Raw genomic sequence first — 18107 nt, forward strand, 5'->3', positions numbered from 1 at the left:
CTCACTGCAAGCTCCGCCTCCCAGGTTCACACCATTCTCTTGCCTCAGCCTCCCAAGTAGCTGGGACTACAGGTGCCCGCCACCACGCCCGGTTAATTTTTTGTATTTTTAGTAGAGACAGGGTTTCACTGCATTAGCCAGGACGGTCTCGATCTCCTGACCTCGTGATCCACCCGCCTCGGCCTCCCAAAGTGCTCGGATTACAGGTGTGAGCCACCACACTCAGCCAGCCAGAGTACACAGGTTTTCATTCCATAATTATTCTTTAAGTCATTCAGAAACATTATAAAAAACTTGGTTTGTATTCATGATTTACTTCATAATAAATCAATGAGTAAATAAATCTCCAAATCTGGGAGGGACTCTTGTCCCTGCCCTTTCCCGTTCCCCACGTCCTGCCCAGCAAGCCGGTCGCTTCTGGTTTCCCCACAAAGAGTGAATTGAACACAGTGGCTTCTCTTCAGCTGAAATAGCTGCCACCTTCTGACTTGTCTCCCTGCTCCCATCCCTCACCCCAAAATTTCATGCTAAACTTTTCCCCATGCAGAGCTTTCTTTATTATTATTTTGAGATGGAGTCTTGCTCAGTCTCACCCCAGCTGGAGTACAGTGGTGCGATCTTGGCTCACTGCAACCTCTGCCTCCCTGGTTCAAGCGATTCTCCCGCCTCAGTCTCCCAAGTAGCTGGGATTACAGGTGCGCGCCACCACGCCCAGGTGATTTTTTTTTTTTTTTTTTTTTGAGACAACGTCTCACTTCATCACCAGGCTGGAGTGCAGTGGCACGATCTCAGCTCACTGCAACCTGTACTTTCCAGGTTCAAGCGATTCTCCTGCCTCAGCCTCCCGAGTAGCTGGGACCACAGGCACGTGCAACCACGCCCGGGTAATTTTTTGTATTTTTAGTAGAGATGGGGTTTCACCACGTTAGCCAGGATGGTCTCGATCTTCTGACCTTGTGATCCACCCGTCTCGGCCTCCCAAAGTGCTGGGATTACAGGCGTGAGCCACCAAGCCCAGCCACATGTTTGTATTTTTAGTAAAGACAGGCCATATTGGCCAGGCTGGTCTCCAACTCCTGACATCAGGTGATCTGCCCTCCTCGACCTCCCAAAGTGTTGGGAGTACAGGCCTGAGCCACCTCGCCCAGCCCAAAGCATTCTTTGAAACAGGGTAGGCTGGGTGCGGTAGCTCATGCCTGTAATCCCAGTGCTTTGGGAGGCTGAGGCAGGTGGATCACTTGAGGTCGGGAGTTCGAGACCAGCCTGACCAACATGGAGAAACCCCATCACTACTAAAAATACAAAATTAGCCAGGCGTGGTGGTGCATGCCTGTAATCCTAGCTACTTGGGAGGCTGAGGCAGGAGAATCGCTTGAAACCAGGAGGTGGAGGTTGCGGTGAGCTGAGATCGTGCCATTGCACTCCAGCCTGGACAAGAGCAAAACTCGTCTCAAAACAACAACAACAAGAACAAACCAAAAAAACAGGGCTGCAGACTGGTACCTGTCTGAGGCCTGTTAAGAACTGCTCACAGCAGGTGAGCAGCAGGCAAGTGGGCGTTACCACCTCCTGTCAGATAGGGGCGCCATTAGATTCTCTAGGACCCCGAGCCCACTTGTGAACTGTGCATGCAAGCGGTCTAGGTTGCATGCTCCTTATGAGAATCTAATGCCTGATGATCTGAGGTGGAGCAGTTTCATCCTGAAACCATAACCATCCCCACCTTCCCTATGTCCTGGAAAATTGTCTTCCATAAAATCGGTCCCTGGTGCCAAAAACGCTGGGGACTGTTGCTTTAAAAAATGCAGAGCACCTCATGTCACACCCTGCTTAGAGGGCTTCCACTGCATCAGATGGCAGCCATGCTCATCGCTGGGGCCTCCCAGACCCCAGAGACAGGGACCTGCCCTCCATTCATGCTATCCAATGTCATGCCCCTCGAGCCCACACACCCCACCCCAGAGGCCTTCAGCCAGCATCTGGAACACATGGAGCCAGTCCCTACTCAGGGCACAGCACGAGCTACCCTCTCCTCCCTGGCTCCTCCCCATCCTTCACGCCCAGCCTGAGATGCCACCTCCCTTGAAGGCCTTCCTGGCCACTTCTTTTTTTTTTTCTTTTTCTTTTTTCTGGCAGTTTCACTCTTGTCACCCAGGCTGGAGTGCAATGGCATGATCTCTGCTCACTGCAACCTCTGCCTCCTGGGTTCAAGTGATTCTCCTGCCTCAGCCTCCCGCATAGCTGGGACTACAGGCAATTTCCACCATGCGTGGCTAATTTTTGTATTTTTAGTAAAGACGGGGTTTTGGCATGTTGGCCAGGCTGGTCTCAAGCTCCTGACCTCTGGTGATCCGCTCGCCTGGCCTCCCAAAGTGTTGCCGTGTCCTGGCTACACACCTGAGTCACCGAGTTACTTTGTGTAACATCCCAATGTCCGGACAGAATTTCTGATGGTGGGGGCCCGGCCCTGCTAGGTTTTAATAGCCTTCCAAGTGATTCTAATGTGTAGATGGGTTGAGAACCACTGGTGTGACTGGTTAAGAACCCAGGGTACAGAGGTCACGTGTCTAGGCTCAAATTTGTCTCCCCCACTTAATAGCTCTGTGACCAGAGCAAGCTCTTTTATGTGGCTGAGCCTCAGTTTCCCTGTCTATAAAGTGAGAGCAATAATAATAGCTGCCTGCCGGCATGCTGTGAGGGGTATATCAGATGGTGCTCGGGGAGCATTCGGTACCTGCTGGCACAATGCTTGCATTCACCGTCATTATGCTGGAGGGGACTTGGGATGACAGAGACTTTGTAGGAAGTGACAGGTCCCACGGACTCTGTCCAGCCATCCAGAATTCCTTTCCAGCCATCCTCACCCAGGGCCCTCTTTCCTGGGCTGCTGGAAGCCGCAGGAGGCCACAGGGTTGGGCAATGCCTGCCGAAGCCCTGAAGCTACTTATTCCAAATTTGAAGAAAGCATGAGTCAGGGCCGTCCAGAGCTGCAAACCCCCGTAAGAAAGACGGGCTTGCTTGTTGGCTTCTTGTCTGGGCAGGAACCTCCACCTGGGCCATTCCCACACAGCTGAGACAAGCAGGGTATGATCTGAGAATAGCCAGGACAGCTGTCCCTTCCGTACCTCGCTCATCTCGCCTCTGGGTCTCAGAGGGTCTTTGTCATCTATTAAAGTGCGGGGATTAGGAGTGTTCTACACAGCAGATGCTTGAGGAAGGGCTAGGGGATGTTATGTAACAACAGTCATCATTTACTGAGCACTTACTATGCACCATGCACTGTGCTGTTAACACTAAGTGTGTCTTGTGAGTTACCCTACTTCATCCCCATGCAAGCTCTATGAGGCAGGCAGTTATTTTGCCCATTTTATGGAGGGGGAGACTGAGGCTCACACAGGTTAAGTGCTCAGCTACAGAGTACAAGTTCAGCAACTAATGGTCCAACTCCGAGGGGTTCCAGGCAGCCAGCTGGGAGTAGGTGAGCCAGCTGGGTGTCTTCCCTTATCCTCGGGCCTGGTCAAGGTTGCCCACGGTGTTAGAGGAACCACAATAGGGTGAAGGGGAAGTTTCCCCACAAGAACCCAGCCTCATCCCAGTCTCCCTGGGATTTCCAGGCCTGAGAACCAGGCCCCGGAAGGGACCAGGAAGTGTGGCATGGGCAGCTGTCTGGGAAGGCAGTGGCCAGTGGAGGTGACCCCTGACCCCAGGCCTGGTAGGGGCAGCTTCCAGTGCTTTTTGGAGCCACCCAGCCTGCATCTGTGGGATCCCAGATCTCAGCCCAGCTGAGGGTCCAGAACTGAACACCAGTCCCAGAGTGAGGGCTCATTGACTGCATCTTTCTGCTGCTGCCTCTGTGGATTTCAGAGGGGACCGGGTATGGTCTCACTCTTGGAGGCCAGAAAGGGCAATCGGGACCTGGTTGCCTGTAGTCAGCAGAAAAATTCCACTTTCCACTTTCAAATTAGCAGAAAAATTCCAAAGATTTCCACTTTTGAATCTGCAGAACTCGTGAGTATATGACCTTCTTAGTAAAAGGGAATGACGGTTGCAGATGGAATGAAGTTCGCTCATCAGCTGACCTAGAGATGGTGGGTGAGCCTTGCTTATCCAGATGAGCCCACGGGCATCGCAAGCGTCCTTACAAGTAGAAGAAAGAAGCAGAAGAATCCGTCAGAGGAAGATACAAAAATGTTACTACGCTGCTGGCTTTGAAGATGGAGGAAAAGCCCAGCAACTGAGGGGTGTAGGCAGCCTCTAGGAGCTGGAAAAGGCAAGAAAAAGGATTCTTCCCTAGAGCCCAGAAGGAACCACCGCTTCCGAGATGCTGACTTTAGCTCAGTGAGAGCCATGTGTATGGCAGACGCACTGCCAGCAACAGCTTAACTGAAGCATACTCTGAGAATGACCTTACAGTCTATGACGAATGTGCATTTGGGATTCCCAGCTATGGAAAGTGCCCAACCCAGAGACTCATTTCTTTTCTGTGAGGAACATTGGGACCCACTGCTTATCTCATAGAATGCAGGCTATACGGGAATTGAGGCCCTTTGTTATGGGTGAAATGAAGATTGCCAGGAGGAGATTGTTAGGGTGAGAGTACTAAGTGAAAATGCTATATAAACTGCATGCTTTTCTTTCCTTTTTTTTTTTTTTTTTTTTTTTTGAGATGGAGTCTTGCTCTGTCGCCCAGGCTAGAGTGCAGTGACACCATCTCGGCTCACTGCAACATCCACCTCCCGGGTTCAAGCAATTCTCCTGCCTCAGCCTCCCGGGTAGCTGGAATTACAGGTGCCCTCCACTACACCTGGCTAATTTTTGTATTTTTAGTAGAGACGGGGTTTCACCATCTTGGCCAGGCTGGTCTCGAACTCCTGACCTCGTGATCCACCTGCCTTGGCCTCCCAAACTGCTGGGATTACAGGCATGAGTCACTGTGCCTTGCCAACTGCATGCTTTTTACAAGCAGAGGTGGTTCTCCTGTCCAGCCCACCACCACTGGATTGCCCTGTATATGAGTCCCCTCAATAAACCTTGTCTCGGTCACTGGCTCCAGGTCTCTTCTTTGGTCTCTCAAACATGGTGCCATCCCTATCTTTTTTTTTTTTTTTTTTTTGAGATAGAGTCTCACTCTGTCACTCAGGTTGGAGTGCAGTGGTGTGATTTTCGCTCACTGTAACCTCAAACTCCTAGTCTCAAGCAATATTCCTTCCTCAACCTCCCGAATAGCTAGGACTACAGGCATGTACCACCATGCCCAGCTTCTACTGAAGTCAGTAGAGGTCCAGCATGACACCATGTCAGACTTCTGACCTCCAGAACCATAAGATAATACATTTGTGTTGTTTTAAGCCACTTCATTTATGGTAATTTGTTATAGCAGCCTTCGAAAAGTAATGCACTGACCCTGTCCTTTGCTGTGTGGACAGGTGGATGCCGTGTTCAACTGTTTTGCTTCTCGTCCGCCTTTGGGTTAGGTTGCCCCACCCACACCAACCTAGAGCACAGGGAGCAACTTTGAGAGGCAAGAAGTTTCCAGGGCTTTATGCTGGGTCCACCCAGAGTCTTGTGTTTAGTCTTGAGAGTGAGAAAAGCCTGTTGGAAACTCATCCCTCTTCTCCGAATTTTAGGCATTTGCCTTCTAGAGAGTCACATTTCCCTCCCCAAACCCTTTCAGAAAATAAGATGTTCTCAGCCTCTTCATCTGTCTCAGCTTCTCCTGCTGGGGGAAATGGGGGAGGGAGCTTATTTTGTCAAAATCTGGGCATGTGAGGGGACACCGGGAATCTGTTCAGAGAACCTAAGTAATCTATGGCAAGGAGGCAGCACTGGAGAAACCTGCACAGCTCTAGCCACCCAGCCTGGGGTGAGCTTGAGTGTGTTTCTGTGTTTTGCACCTTGAGAGAGAATAAGGGGGTTGGGAGGGTGGAGGGCAGAGGGACAGTGCCCGAGTGCTCTGAAGTAAGGCTTCCTGCAGCCTCTTGCAGGCAGAAGGAGGATGCTGCTAAGGACATGCAAAAGGCCTCCACATGCTCCCCACTGCCCCTCCTTCCACAGCCCGGCCATGCTCACTTGTCCTGGTAGCCTAGCATTTTACCCCCAGGCTTGCTTTTATGTGTCCATATCATCACAACTGTCCATGACAGCCCTAACCTATCTTCTGGCCAAGGCAAGGCAATCTCAGTCTTATCAAAATTTGGGTTGTCAGCCCCAAATTCTTGGGGGTCAAGAAAGCAAATGCTTCAGCTGCAAGAAAGTCCTCTTTCTTTGCTGTCTCATTCTAAGCTCAAAGAAGGGTCAACATGAGAGCCAAGCCATTTGTGTTTCTGTTGATTTATTAGCGAGTGATGGAAACGCAGCTGGACCCATACAGAATACACGTGTAGCTGGCACACATCTCGAGAACCGCCCCCCCAACCGCCATCCCCTGAATTCAGTGGTTCATTCCCAGAGTTTTCCCACCGTGAACTGTCTTGGTGGATCCAGTCCCTTTAGCCCCCTCTTCTGCAGCTATGCAGAAACGCTGACCAAAGGCCAATAGAGAGCCTGGGACCAATCCAGAGGAGAGGCAGGGGTCTCTCATCCTGCAGAGAGAGGTCCCAGGGCCAATGAAGCATCCTTCTCCAGACACCTAATATTAACCATCACAAGGTGGATCACCATAGTCAACCATGTGTATTATGGGAGATATTTTTCACCCTTGTACCCAGTCTTCCCAGTACCCAATAATCCCCCAGATAATTTCATCTCCAAGAAATTCCAGGGGGATTCTGGACAAAGCTGGATTTCTGCATGTCAGATGATGGGGAGTTTATAAGGCTAAGGGACAATTCTCATTGCTTCCACACGCATCTAGAAGCTCATACCATGTGACAGCTCATGCTGGGTGAGGGTCAACATCTGGGCAGGAACTTGGCAGGGTGAAAGATGGTCCCGCCCTGATCTCAGTGGATCCACAGCTCCCTTTTTATGGGGGAGGCTTTAGGAAGAATCTCTCCTGCCTGTCCTGTGTGGAGTGATCTGGTTTTAGGGTTGTTCTACTGCAGAGAGGAAGCAATTGGACCAAAGCAGAATCATGGATCCTTCCTCTGTTAGGATAAACAGGACAAGATGGCTGATGAGATACATGGATGTTTCTAGACCCCAATGTGGATTTGTCCCCAAACAGATGATTTCAGAGTGAGGAGGGGACATCTCCATGGGTTGTGTTGAATCACAGGAGAGGCTGTAAGAAATGAGGTCCTTCTTTTTGTGGGGCCAAGAAGATTCAAGTCTGAGAACCACATGGGTTGCAGGTGAGGCATGGACACTTCCAGGGAAAAGGCTTCTGAGAGGGACGGTCACCCTCAGTGTTCCATCTGGAGCCTTGGGGTCTCTTGGTGCTTATCATTCAGGGGCCTGTCTCTGTCTCCACCACCTGGGCCAATGCCCGCCCCAGGGGGACAGGATGGTGGGTGGGAGCTGTCTCAGGGCACCATGTTCCACCACTTGAAGGAGAAGGGCTTTCTGCGCACATTGGTGCCACAGTGCACCTCCCCATGCAGCATGTGGTATGGAGTGAAGTCATCAATGAAGGTGCAGTGGAGGCCTAGCGGCTCCAGCAGGGATCGCACCTTCTCCTCCAGGCAGCAGCGGCCGTCGATGATGGGCCCGAAGGGCTTGGGGATGCCCAGGTGCTTCCCCAGCACCAGCATATTCACCTGCAGTCCGAAGGGGAGGCAGAACTTCATCACTGGGCTCCCACCTCACACCTCTACTCTATCTGCAGGACCTAGGTTTGTGTTTTAGGCAGTCTTATCAATAGCTGCTCACCCTTTCCTGTGCAATGAGAGGGTAACTGGCTAAAGGGGCTGGGAAGAACACTTTAGCCAGGTACCTTTGGGAGCATCTACAGAGCTCACTCTGGCAATGCCCTCTGGAAACTGCCCTAATGTGAATTTGGAATTGTGGATTGTGGCAGCTGCCATGTTTGTGCTATAGAATCCCAACCTTCTAGGCCATAGCTGATTGGGCCAGGGAGGACAGCTGGTCCAAGATGGACCAATCAGAGTCCCTCTCCCAGGAATTTGAAACTGACAATGGGAGAGTTTATTTGGTCTCTGCCCGTGTCAGTGTCTCTGTGCATGGCCATACTCATCTTTGTCCCCAGGAACAGAGAAGCAAAGGAAGCCAAGCTGGAAGAAGAGAGAGAGGAAGTAGGAGATGGAGAGGGTGAGAGAAAGAGAGAGAATGAATGATGTAGACACAGAAACAGAGAGGATTCCAGGCTCTGCTGCAGCTATCCTGCCCTCAGGTTTCTGGTGTCCTTATATTAAGACTCCCTCTGGCTGAAGCTGGCTTGAGTAGGACTCTCTCTCTTGTGAACACAAGAACCTGAATCATTGCACAAGCTTCTTGGGGCACATATATAATTACAAGATAGCCTCGAACAGGAAGGAAGGGGAGTGGCAAGAGGCTTTGCAAGTGGAGGGCAAAAAGTTGCCTGAAAAGAGGAAGGAAAAAGGGGGGCATGAAGCAACAGTGGTGTGGACAGGTTCCCCTCAAGGCTCTGACAATGGCAAATTGAGTTCTTCTAGGGGATGGAGGTGGGGAGGCGTGGAGAGGGGAGCTGGGTGGCCTATAGCAGTGCTGCTCAAACTGTGTTCCTCTAAAACGCAGCATCAGCACCACCTGGGCGCTTGTTAGCGAGGCAGCAGTGCCTTGGGCCCTGCCTTAGACCTGCTGAATCAGGACCGCGGGGTGGGGCCCCACCTGTCCCGGTGTTTCAAATGCAAGCTCAAGATTCAGAAGCAGGCCAGGCACGGTGGCTCCCGCCTGTAATCCCAGCACTTTGGGAGGCTGAGGCGGGTGGGTCATTGGAGGTCAGGAGTTCAAGACCAGCCTGGCCAACATGGTGAAACCCCGTCTCTAATAAAAACACAGAAATTAGCCAGGTGTGGTGGTGCACACCTGTAATCCCAGCTACTCAGGAGGCTGAGGTAGGAGAATTGCTTGAACCCTGGAGGCGGAGGTTGCAGTGAGCAAGATCGCGCCATTGCACTCCAGCCTGGGCGACAGAGCGAGACTCCAGCTCAAAAAACAAAAAACAAACAAACAAAAAAAGATTTAGAAGCATTAGAGGCGAAGCATCAGCGGCAAAGCCCTCAAGGCTCAGTCAAAGGCCACTTCTTCCATGAAGCCTCTTGGATCTCCAGTTCTACCTCTTAGGCTGGAAGTGCTTTGTTTCACCTCCAAACTGCCACGTCGCCTTATCCTACAAAATAGATCATTGGGACATGTCCTCAGAGAGGGGGAGAATTTCCCTCTCAACAGATTAGACTGAAAGTCCCTTGAGAGCAGCGGGCATTCTTAATCATCTCTGCATCTGCCACAGGAAACCCTAAATACATGTGGGATGGATGAAGAGCTGCAAGCTGGGACGAAGAAAGCAGAATGAGCATCTGGGTTCCCAGCTGATGCCATGTGCTTTGCACACGTGACCTCATGCAATCATTCATTCACTCCACAAATGTCAAGTGGTCCCCTTCCCTGACGCCCCTTGGGCCAGGGCTTGGCCAGCAAGCATTCCACAGGGACCATGATGGTCAGCCAGCTAGAGGCCCTTCTGAGGAGCACCACAGGACCCCTGATTCTCCCTGCCACCCCCACTGGCCACCACAATCCTAAATACGACTGTGACCAAACATTTTTCCCCTCTAGGGCTTAGAGGCTTGCAGCCTGATTTGGCGTAGTCTGGAGTCATGGGTGGTGGCCTCACCAAGTCAGGGAAGAAGGCCATTGCTTTTTTCCTCTCGGTCTTGAAGAGCTGCGGGATGTCGATGATGTCACACTCGGCCAGGCCCAGCTCCCGCTTCAGCACCTCACGGTTCCAGTCGATGCAGCTCTGGGGGCAGGGGAGGGCTAGAGTTGGGGACACCTTGCCAGTGTGTTTTGGGGGCACTCAAGGCATCATGTCTAGTTGAGGAGAGGCAGGATACCCAAGTGCCCATAGGTCCATTGTCCACACAGACCTTATCTGCGTGCCCCTTTGTCAAAATATGCCTATCCCGTGTCCACCCCTCACAGTTCTACCCCATAAGGTTAAAAATGAGTGTTTCAGAGTGCTCCGTCCTTGACCCTCTTCTTCAAATCCCTCATGCCTTAGAGGATCTCACTCTGTCTCATGGTTTTGTTGTTGTTGTTGTTGTTGTTGTTTGAGATGTTGTTTTTGAGATGGAGTCTTGCTCTGTCTCCCAGGCTGGAGTGCAGTGGTGTGATCTCGGCTCACTGCAACCTCCGCCTCTTGGGTTCAAGCGATTCTCCTGCCTCAGACTCCCAAGTAGCTGGGATTACAGGTGCCCACCATAACACACCCAGCTAATTTTTGTATTTTTAGTAGAGACAGGCTTTCACCACGTTGGCCAGGTTGGTCTCAAACTCCTGGCCTCAGGTGATCTGCCCGTCTCAGCCTCCTAAAGTGCTAGGATTAGAGGCATGTGCCACAGCCCCCGGCCTGTCTCATGGTTTAAAACACCTCTATACAGTGACAACTCCCAAATGTGCATCTCCCCACCTCTTTGATTGTTTGTTTGTTTGTTTTTTGAGACAGGGTTTCCCTCTGTCACCCAGGCCGTAGTGCACTGGCACAATCTTGGCTCACTGCCACCTCTGCCTCTTGGGCTCAAGTGATTCTCCTGCCTCAGCCTCCTGAGTAGCTGGGATTACAGGCACCCAGCACCATGCCTGGCTAATCTAAACCTCTTTATAAAGCCCATCTCTTTCCTAAGCTCAGACATGTGAGTGTAGCTGCCTACTTAGCATCTTCACGTGGGTGTCTAACAGGCTCATCAAACATGATGCATCCAAAGAGAAACGCTTAATTTCTACCCTACTACCCCGCTTCTTCCCCCAGGGTTCTTCAGCTTAGTACATGTCACCGCTGTTCACCCAGCTGTTAGGGCCACAAGTCTTTTTTTTTTTTTTTTTTTTTTGAGACGGAGTCTCGCTCTGTCGCCCAGGCTGGAGTGCAGTGGCCAGATCTCAGCTCACTGCAAGCTCCGCCTCCCGGGTTCACGCCATTCTCCTGCCTCAGCCTCCCAAGTAGCTGGGACTACAGGCGCCCGCCACCTCGCCTGGCTAGATTTTTGTATTTTTTAGTAGAGACGGGGTTTCACCGGGTTAGCCAGGATGGTCTCGATCTGCTGACCTTGTGATCCGCCCGTCTCGGCCTCCCAAAGTGCTGGGATTACAGGCTTGAGCCACCGCGCCCAGCCTAGGGCCACAAGTCTTGCTGTTATTCTTGATGTCTCCTGTCCCCTCCTCCAAATCCAATTCATCAGCAAGTCCTGTGGGTGCTACCTTCCCCCTTTGCCATCTGTTCCCAATCTGCCCCCTTCCCACCTGGTCTGAAGGCCACCCACTCCAGCCTGGTGGACCGCGATGGCTTCCTATGGGGTCTCTGCCGTTGCCCCACGTGGCAGCCATGATAACTCCTCTTGCACACCTCCAACTTGGGAGTGTAACTGACCAAGGGTGCTTGCTGCCCAGCTCTGAAGCCCTTCCTGGGTTTAAGGTCACACCTCACTGACTGCTCCTAGCTAATGGCTGAGAGTGATAGTGCACTCAGGCAGACCCATTTCTGAGAGACGAGGGACTCCTCTAGTGGCCGACTGTGGCTGGTGGGATCCCCCATAGCTTTGCTGAAGGTTCCCCAGGCTGTATGCAGTACAGGGTGTGTGCACCCCACCTTCCTTCTCTCTTTCACTCGGGGTCTCCCAGTCTTCTCTGGCTCCCACTCTATTTCCTCACACAGGCATTTTCACTAATAAAACTCTGACATGTTTAACCCCATCTTGACATTCTTGGAGGATTTCGACTCATGCAGTCCCTATGTGGGAAATTCTGTTTGCCCTTCAGGAACACTGTACACCCATCTCTGCCCTGTGCACGGGGAGGCTGATCCCTAGGAATCAAGGACTCCAGTGCCCTCTGGCTCCTGATTGGGCTGAGCCAACGGGAGCAAAGAAGGAGGAGAATACAGCTGAGGTATTTGTCCCTGCAGCTCCCTCCCTCCAGTTCACTGTGGGTTGGCTGTCACATCTCCTGTCTCACAGCCTCTTATCCTGGTGGCCTCTCCAGGTTCCAGGAACAGTTCCCTTCCCTCATTCCTTCAGGTGTAGGGGTGGTAACACTTCCCGCTCATCCTAGCCTGGGATACTGAACAGTCCTTTGCTAGTTTCCTTGAGCCTGCCTGTACCTTTGTAAATATGTCCTTTATCAACCTCTTCTGCAGTTATACAGCTCCGGGTGCCATGTATTTCCCGTTGGAATCTACTGTCACCTCTTACCTCCACAGAATATATGTTTTCAACACAGCAACAGAGAAATTTTTTTTTTCCGAGATAGAGTCTTGCTCTGTCGCCCAGGCTGGAGTGCAGTGGTGCAATCTTGGCTCACTGCAGCCTCTGCCTCCCAGGTTCAAGTAATTCTCCTGCCTTAACCTCCTGAGCAGCTAGGATTACAAGCACATGCCACCATACTCGGCTAATTTTTGTAGTTTTAGTAAAGAAGGGGTTTCGCCATGTTGGCCAGGCTGGTCTCAAACTGGCTGGTCTGAAACTCCTGACCTTGTGATCTGCCTTCCTCGGCCTCCCAAAGTGCTGAAATTACAGGCAAGAGCCACCGCGCCCAGCTGAGAGATCTTTTAAAGCATAAGTCAGACTGGTCTCTCTGCTCATATCCCCTAATGGCCTCAAATCTCACTCAGAGTCACAGCCAAAGTTCCAGCGATGCCTACGAGGCCTCACGTGATGTGACCTGGCCTCTTCTGGCTCCCCATCAGCCTCCTGGCTTGTCCTAAAATACTTCAGGCCTGTTCGTTCCACCTCAGGGCCATTGCCTGTGCTGTTCCCTCTGCCTGGAATGCCTGTCTTCTTCTCATACACATGCCTCACTCCCCTCACTTCTCCTGGGTCAAAGGAGGGTGTGGGGGCCCCTTTGTCTGGGCCTGTTCTAACCTGAGCTTTCATGAACGGTGAGCCTTAGATGTCCGTATCCCATCCTTGCCTCCAGGCCCACCTGCTCCCAAATCACAGCCCACAGGTACACCACAGCCCTTGTACCTGAACAAACTTATTGTAGTTGATGAGGTCTTTATTGGAGAGCACCTGGTTGATGGAGATGGTCCTCACCCGCTCATCATCTGTGAAGGAGAGAGATGAAAGGGAAGGACATGGACAGCACCAACATGAGGACCCCGTGTTTAGGGAAGCAGACAGGCAGGAGCCAAGTTCACAGCTACTGGTCTTGCCGAGTCAGCAGCCTCTGACTTTCCCGGGCCTTGGGTGGGCACCACCTATCTGAGCTTGTCTTGGCCATTGTGCACATCTGGGTGTGTAAGGAGTGGGAGGGTCTGGTTCCCATAGCGGGGTGAACTTTAGACCTTTATTTGAGTTCACCAGAAGTGGTAACGCCTTTCACTGGAAATTTACAACCGCCCGAGGGCACTGCATGAGGACTCCTCTTGCTTTGGCTGAGCCGGGAGCTGGGTCAGTTGCTGCCTACCCACCCACCATCAGAGTCAGGTTTTCTAGGTTCACTGAGCAGTGAACCAGCCAGTCCTGGGATTCGGACACCATCAGGCCCCAACCCTGCCCTCCAGGAGTGACTGCATGAAATGGGGACCTCCCAGGGGCCCAGATTTTCTCAGCCTGATGGGGTGCCCATGGAGATGAGACTGGACAGGGAAGGGGAGGCTAGAGTCAATGGCACACAATCCTATGGCTGCCACTCAGTAAGCGCTTACCATGAGCAGGCCCGGAGGGCAGTGCCCACGTTCAGCATCTCACTTAACCCTCATGGTGACCCCCACAAGGTATACATTATGATCTCCACTTTACAGATGAGAAAACTGAGGCTCAGAGAGGTCAGAAGACTTGGCCAGGGTCACACAGGTAGGCTATGTAGGGGCTTGTGATTCAAACCCAAGCCCAGGGTTCGCACAGGGCCTCAAGCCTTGACCAAGGGAAAGGAGAGGGCTGCCCGGACCCATCTGCAGGCCTAACACCCGCTTCACCCCAGTTTAAGGCAGGCAGCTGGGGTCCAGTCCCAGCTCCACTGCAATCTTGCTGAGACCTCTGGGCCAGTGACGTCCCCTCTCTGAGCCTCACATTCTTGGGTAGAAAGGTGGGTGATGGTCATCCCACAGGCTCTCGTGAGATCAAATGAGATAACACGTGTGATGCACACAGCGTGAGGCCTGGCACACTGAGGTGCCTAGTAAGCGCTCTGGCCCCTGTGTCTGTATAATTAAAATCGCCACAGTCACTGCCTGAGTGTCAGCCCTCGAGGGTGGGGTGGCTGCTTGTGGTCTGCCATCTGTGAATTCTCCCACGCTCCCTCCCAGCTGGGCAGGTTGGAGTAACTTTGCTCAACCCATTCCTGGGTCTTGCTCACCATGAACATGGTTCTCCCAGGAAAGATGAAGGTGGCATTTCTCCCTGCCTGGTACATCATTTGAATTTAAGGATTTCTAAGACTTACTCTAGGTTCACCAGAGTCTAGTCAGGGTCCCTTTGGGAGCAACAGGATCAAGAAAGACTATTTCTCTTCCATTTTATTGCTAGGTCTCCAGGGTTGTGTTGGAAGAAGTTAACGCTAGCAAACAGAGAGCAAGGGGACTTTGGAAGTTATTATACCTGGGAGCATCTAAGTTCTAAAGGAGCTTTTTTTCTCTCTGAGCTGTGTTTGGTCTAGGATGCTATATGCCTCCCCTGAGGCCATGGGGCCAAGAAAACCTACGATTCTGCATGCCAAAGGGTCTTTGCCCTGTGGCCTCTGGGGTCACCGAGAAAGGGAGGATCCTCTGGGATTCATGCAGTCTCACTGGGGCTAGAAAGGAAATGAATTTGAGAACCGTTCCAGCAAGTTTGCCAGATGATGACTCCAGTCCAGCCAGCTCTCTCTCTCTCAAAATTCCTCCAGTGCAAAAAAAAAAAAAAAGTGGGCCCTCGCCAGACACAATGGTTCACACCTGTAATCCTGCACGTTGGGAGGCCAAGACAGACAGATCACTTGAGCTCAGGAGTTCAAGACCAGCCTGGGCAACATGGTGAGACTCCATCTCTACAAAAAATACAAAAAGCCAGGCGTGTTGGTGCATGCCTGTGGTCCCAGCTACTTGTGAGACTGCAGTGGGAGGATCGATTAAGTCTGGGAGGTTGAGGCTGCAGTGAGCTGAGATCATGTCACTGCACTCCAGCCTGGCTGATAGACCCTGTCTCAAAAAAGAAAAAGAAAATGCCAGCTCCTTGCTTAAACAGCAGAGAAAAGAGTACCATTAAAGGTGCTATAGTATAAAGCTGTTTCTTTCTCCCCGAATCTCTCTCCTGACTTTTCAGGATGGTTTTTATTTGCTATTTCACATTGCACTTTGCTGGGGACACGCATGGGGCTGGGCAGACCCTTGCTGGTGTCAGGGCCTGGCCTGTGGGCCTCATAGTGGAGGCCTAGCTCCCCGTGGGCTGTGCCTGGGCATGCCTCTGCTGTGAGACCCACATGCTGTGCCCTGGAATGGGGCCAGCAGGTCCAGCCTGGCATCTCTCCTTCCCATAGGCCCGCCACCCCAAGCCAAGGCAAATGGGCGACCTCCAGAGTATTGTGGCCTCTGGGTATGTGCTGGGTACCTGAGCAAGGCTGGGTGAGACACTTACCCCTCCCAAGTTGCCCACCAAATGCCCTTGCAGGGCAGGGATGACTGATGCCATGAAGATGCTGAGTGGCACATGTGCCCATGCCCAGGCTCCTGCTGGGGGCACAGTGCTGCAGCATCTCAGGACAGTGACAGAGATGGGGAGGCCTGGCACTGGGGCTCCAGGGAGCACAGGAGTAGGCAGCACATAATCTGTGCCAGGGAGGCAGGGAGGCTGGGAGACAGGACTGTGCCTGAGCAGAGGCTCCAAGCCCCATAGACGCTCCATTGATCCATCAGACCTCACAAAACAGAATTAAGATTTCAGGACAGCCAGGTGCGGTGGCTCACACCTGTAATCCCAGCACTTTGGGAGGCTGACCGCGGGCCCATCACCTGAGGTCGGGAGTTCGAGACCAGCCTGACCAACATGAAGAAACCCCGTCTCTACTAAAAACACAAAATTAGCTGGGCGTGGTGGCGCATGCCTGTAATCCCAGCTACTCAGGAGGCTGAGGGAGGAGAATCACTTGAACTCGGGAGGCGGGGGTTGCGGTGAGTGGAGATCACACCATTGCATTCCAGCCTGGGCAACAAGAGCGAAAATCCGTCTCAAAAAGAAAAAAAAAAAAAAAAAAGAAAAAAAGGGGGATTTCAGGACAGTGACTGCAGAACATTAAAGCTCCACAGCGTGACTGCATTGGTCGCCTGCCTGGGAAGCCACTATGTCCCTGCTCGGTCCATGCCCACCTTCCATCACCCCGCTCCCCGCCTCAGCTTGGCCCCAGTCGTGGGCAGTGGTATCTGGTGAAGCAAAGGTGCGGGGGTAGGAGTGAGAAGCCCTGAATTTGGGGACACACCCCTGCTTTAAAACTTGCCCTCCCCCTCTCAAGCCATAATGTGTCTTAATTTGGGTGAGGGGCAGGCAAGCTGCAAGGAGGGACATGGCGCTGTTACCCACCAACAACCCCCTGGAACAGGAGGGCCCTCCCGTGGCCACACTTCCGCTTTTCCTGGAAGAGCTTGAAGCAGGCCCCAGGGCTGGCCAGGAGCATCCGGAAGCCCTGTGTGCAGAGAACAGATTCGGCTGAGCCTCCTGCCTTGGTGTGGCGCCCCGGAGCTCAGTTCTTGCCCCAGATGCCAGGGAAAGACATGTCATGCACCACGTTCTTACCTTCCCATCGGGGGCAGGGACGAAGCTCAGAAACTCATCCACGTGGCCCACGGCCAACCAGTCCACAAAGAGCTCCACGGGGGGCTGCACCTTCTGGGCATGGAGGAAGTCTCGCACCACCTGGGTGACCCTGCGGCCACTTGACCTGGGACCCACGAGGTTAAAAAAAAGTCGCTTAACTACAAAGACTCCATGCAAAAATAAAATGACAAGAATTTAGCATTCCTGCAATATCTGATTTTTTTAAAAACAAAAAATATGCATTACTTTTATAAACAGGAAAGATAATAAATATGTATATTTTATTTTTTATATATATATTTATTTATTTTTGAGATGGAAACTCACTCTGTCACCTAGGCTGGAGTGCAGTGGCACCATCTTGCCTCACTGCAACTTCCGCCTCCCAGGTTCAAGGGGTTCTCCTCCTCAGCCTCCCACGCAACTGGGATTACAGGCGTGCACCAGGCCAGGCTAATTTTTCTGTATTTTTACTAGAGATAGGGTTTTACCATGTTGGCCGGCTGGTCTTCAACTCCTGACCTCAAGTGATCTGCTCACCTCGGCCTCCCAAAGTGCTAGGATTACAGGCATGAGTCACTGTGCCCAGTCAGATATGTATATTTTAAAATTCCACTCAAAGTGAGTTCTGCATGAGGCAGACTCAGGACAGGTCGGTCACACCAGGGCAATGACCCACCAGGTCCCACCATCCAGGAAAATCTTCAGAACCACCCTCATACCAAGTCCTCATTCTCCAAGAGACAGATTTCACCCCTATGTTCAATCTTTAGGAAAAGATATCTAAGGGCATGGTCCAGCTTCCTCTTTCAATGGGATTATGTATTTGAGGGCAGTGAGTCCCCTGCAAAGCTTGATTCTGGATTCATTCATTATTTGATCCCAAGTCTGTTCTAACAGCTGTGTTGCATTTGGTTAGCTCTATGTCTTGGTCTAGTGCACAGCAAGTAACCAATATGATAGGATTCCTTTTCCATCAGCACCCCTGTGTCACAACTGAACAACACATCATTTGTTTTGGTAAAAATGATATTTTTACCAACGGTAAAAAATGATATTACCATTTACATGGTAATACGTATGAACAAGCTTTGACCTAAAGGTGTTTTCTCCCAGGACTGTTGGGAATGGAAACTTTTTCCTTTGTTACTTTTTTTCTTTTTGAGACAGAGTCTCCTTCTCTCACCCATGCTGGAGTGCAGTGGTGTGATCTCAGCTCACTGCAAGCTCTACCTCCCAGGTTCACGC

The 18107-nt window shown here is 51.8% G+C and overlaps 1 protein-coding gene across 1 annotated transcript in view; it reads right to left on the reverse strand.

The window, feature by feature from the left end:
- Window positions 1-6314: 6314 nt before the first annotated feature.
- Window positions 6315-18107, reverse strand: part of LOC105483140 (peptidyl arginine deiminase 3) — a 37917-nt gene continuing 26124 nt past the window's right edge. The window contains exons 12-16 of the mRNA XM_011743824.2: window positions 16839-16983; window positions 16626-16728; window positions 13098-13177; window positions 9755-9880; window positions 6315-7697 (exon numbers count right to left, since the gene is read on the reverse strand). Coding sequence (XP_011742126.1) covers window positions 7464-7697; window positions 9755-9880; window positions 13098-13177; window positions 16626-16728; window positions 16839-16983 — 688 coding nt within the window. The 3' untranslated portion in view covers window positions 6315-7463. The remainder of the gene's footprint in view (window positions 7698-9754; window positions 9881-13097; window positions 13178-16625; window positions 16729-16838; window positions 16984-18107) is intronic.

This window comes from Macaca nemestrina, chromosome 1 (genome assembly GCF_043159975.1).
Source record: "Macaca nemestrina isolate mMacNem1 chromosome 1, mMacNem.hap1, whole genome shotgun sequence".
In the NCBI taxonomy this organism is placed as follows: Eukaryota; Metazoa; Chordata; class Mammalia; order Primates; family Cercopithecidae; genus Macaca; species Macaca nemestrina.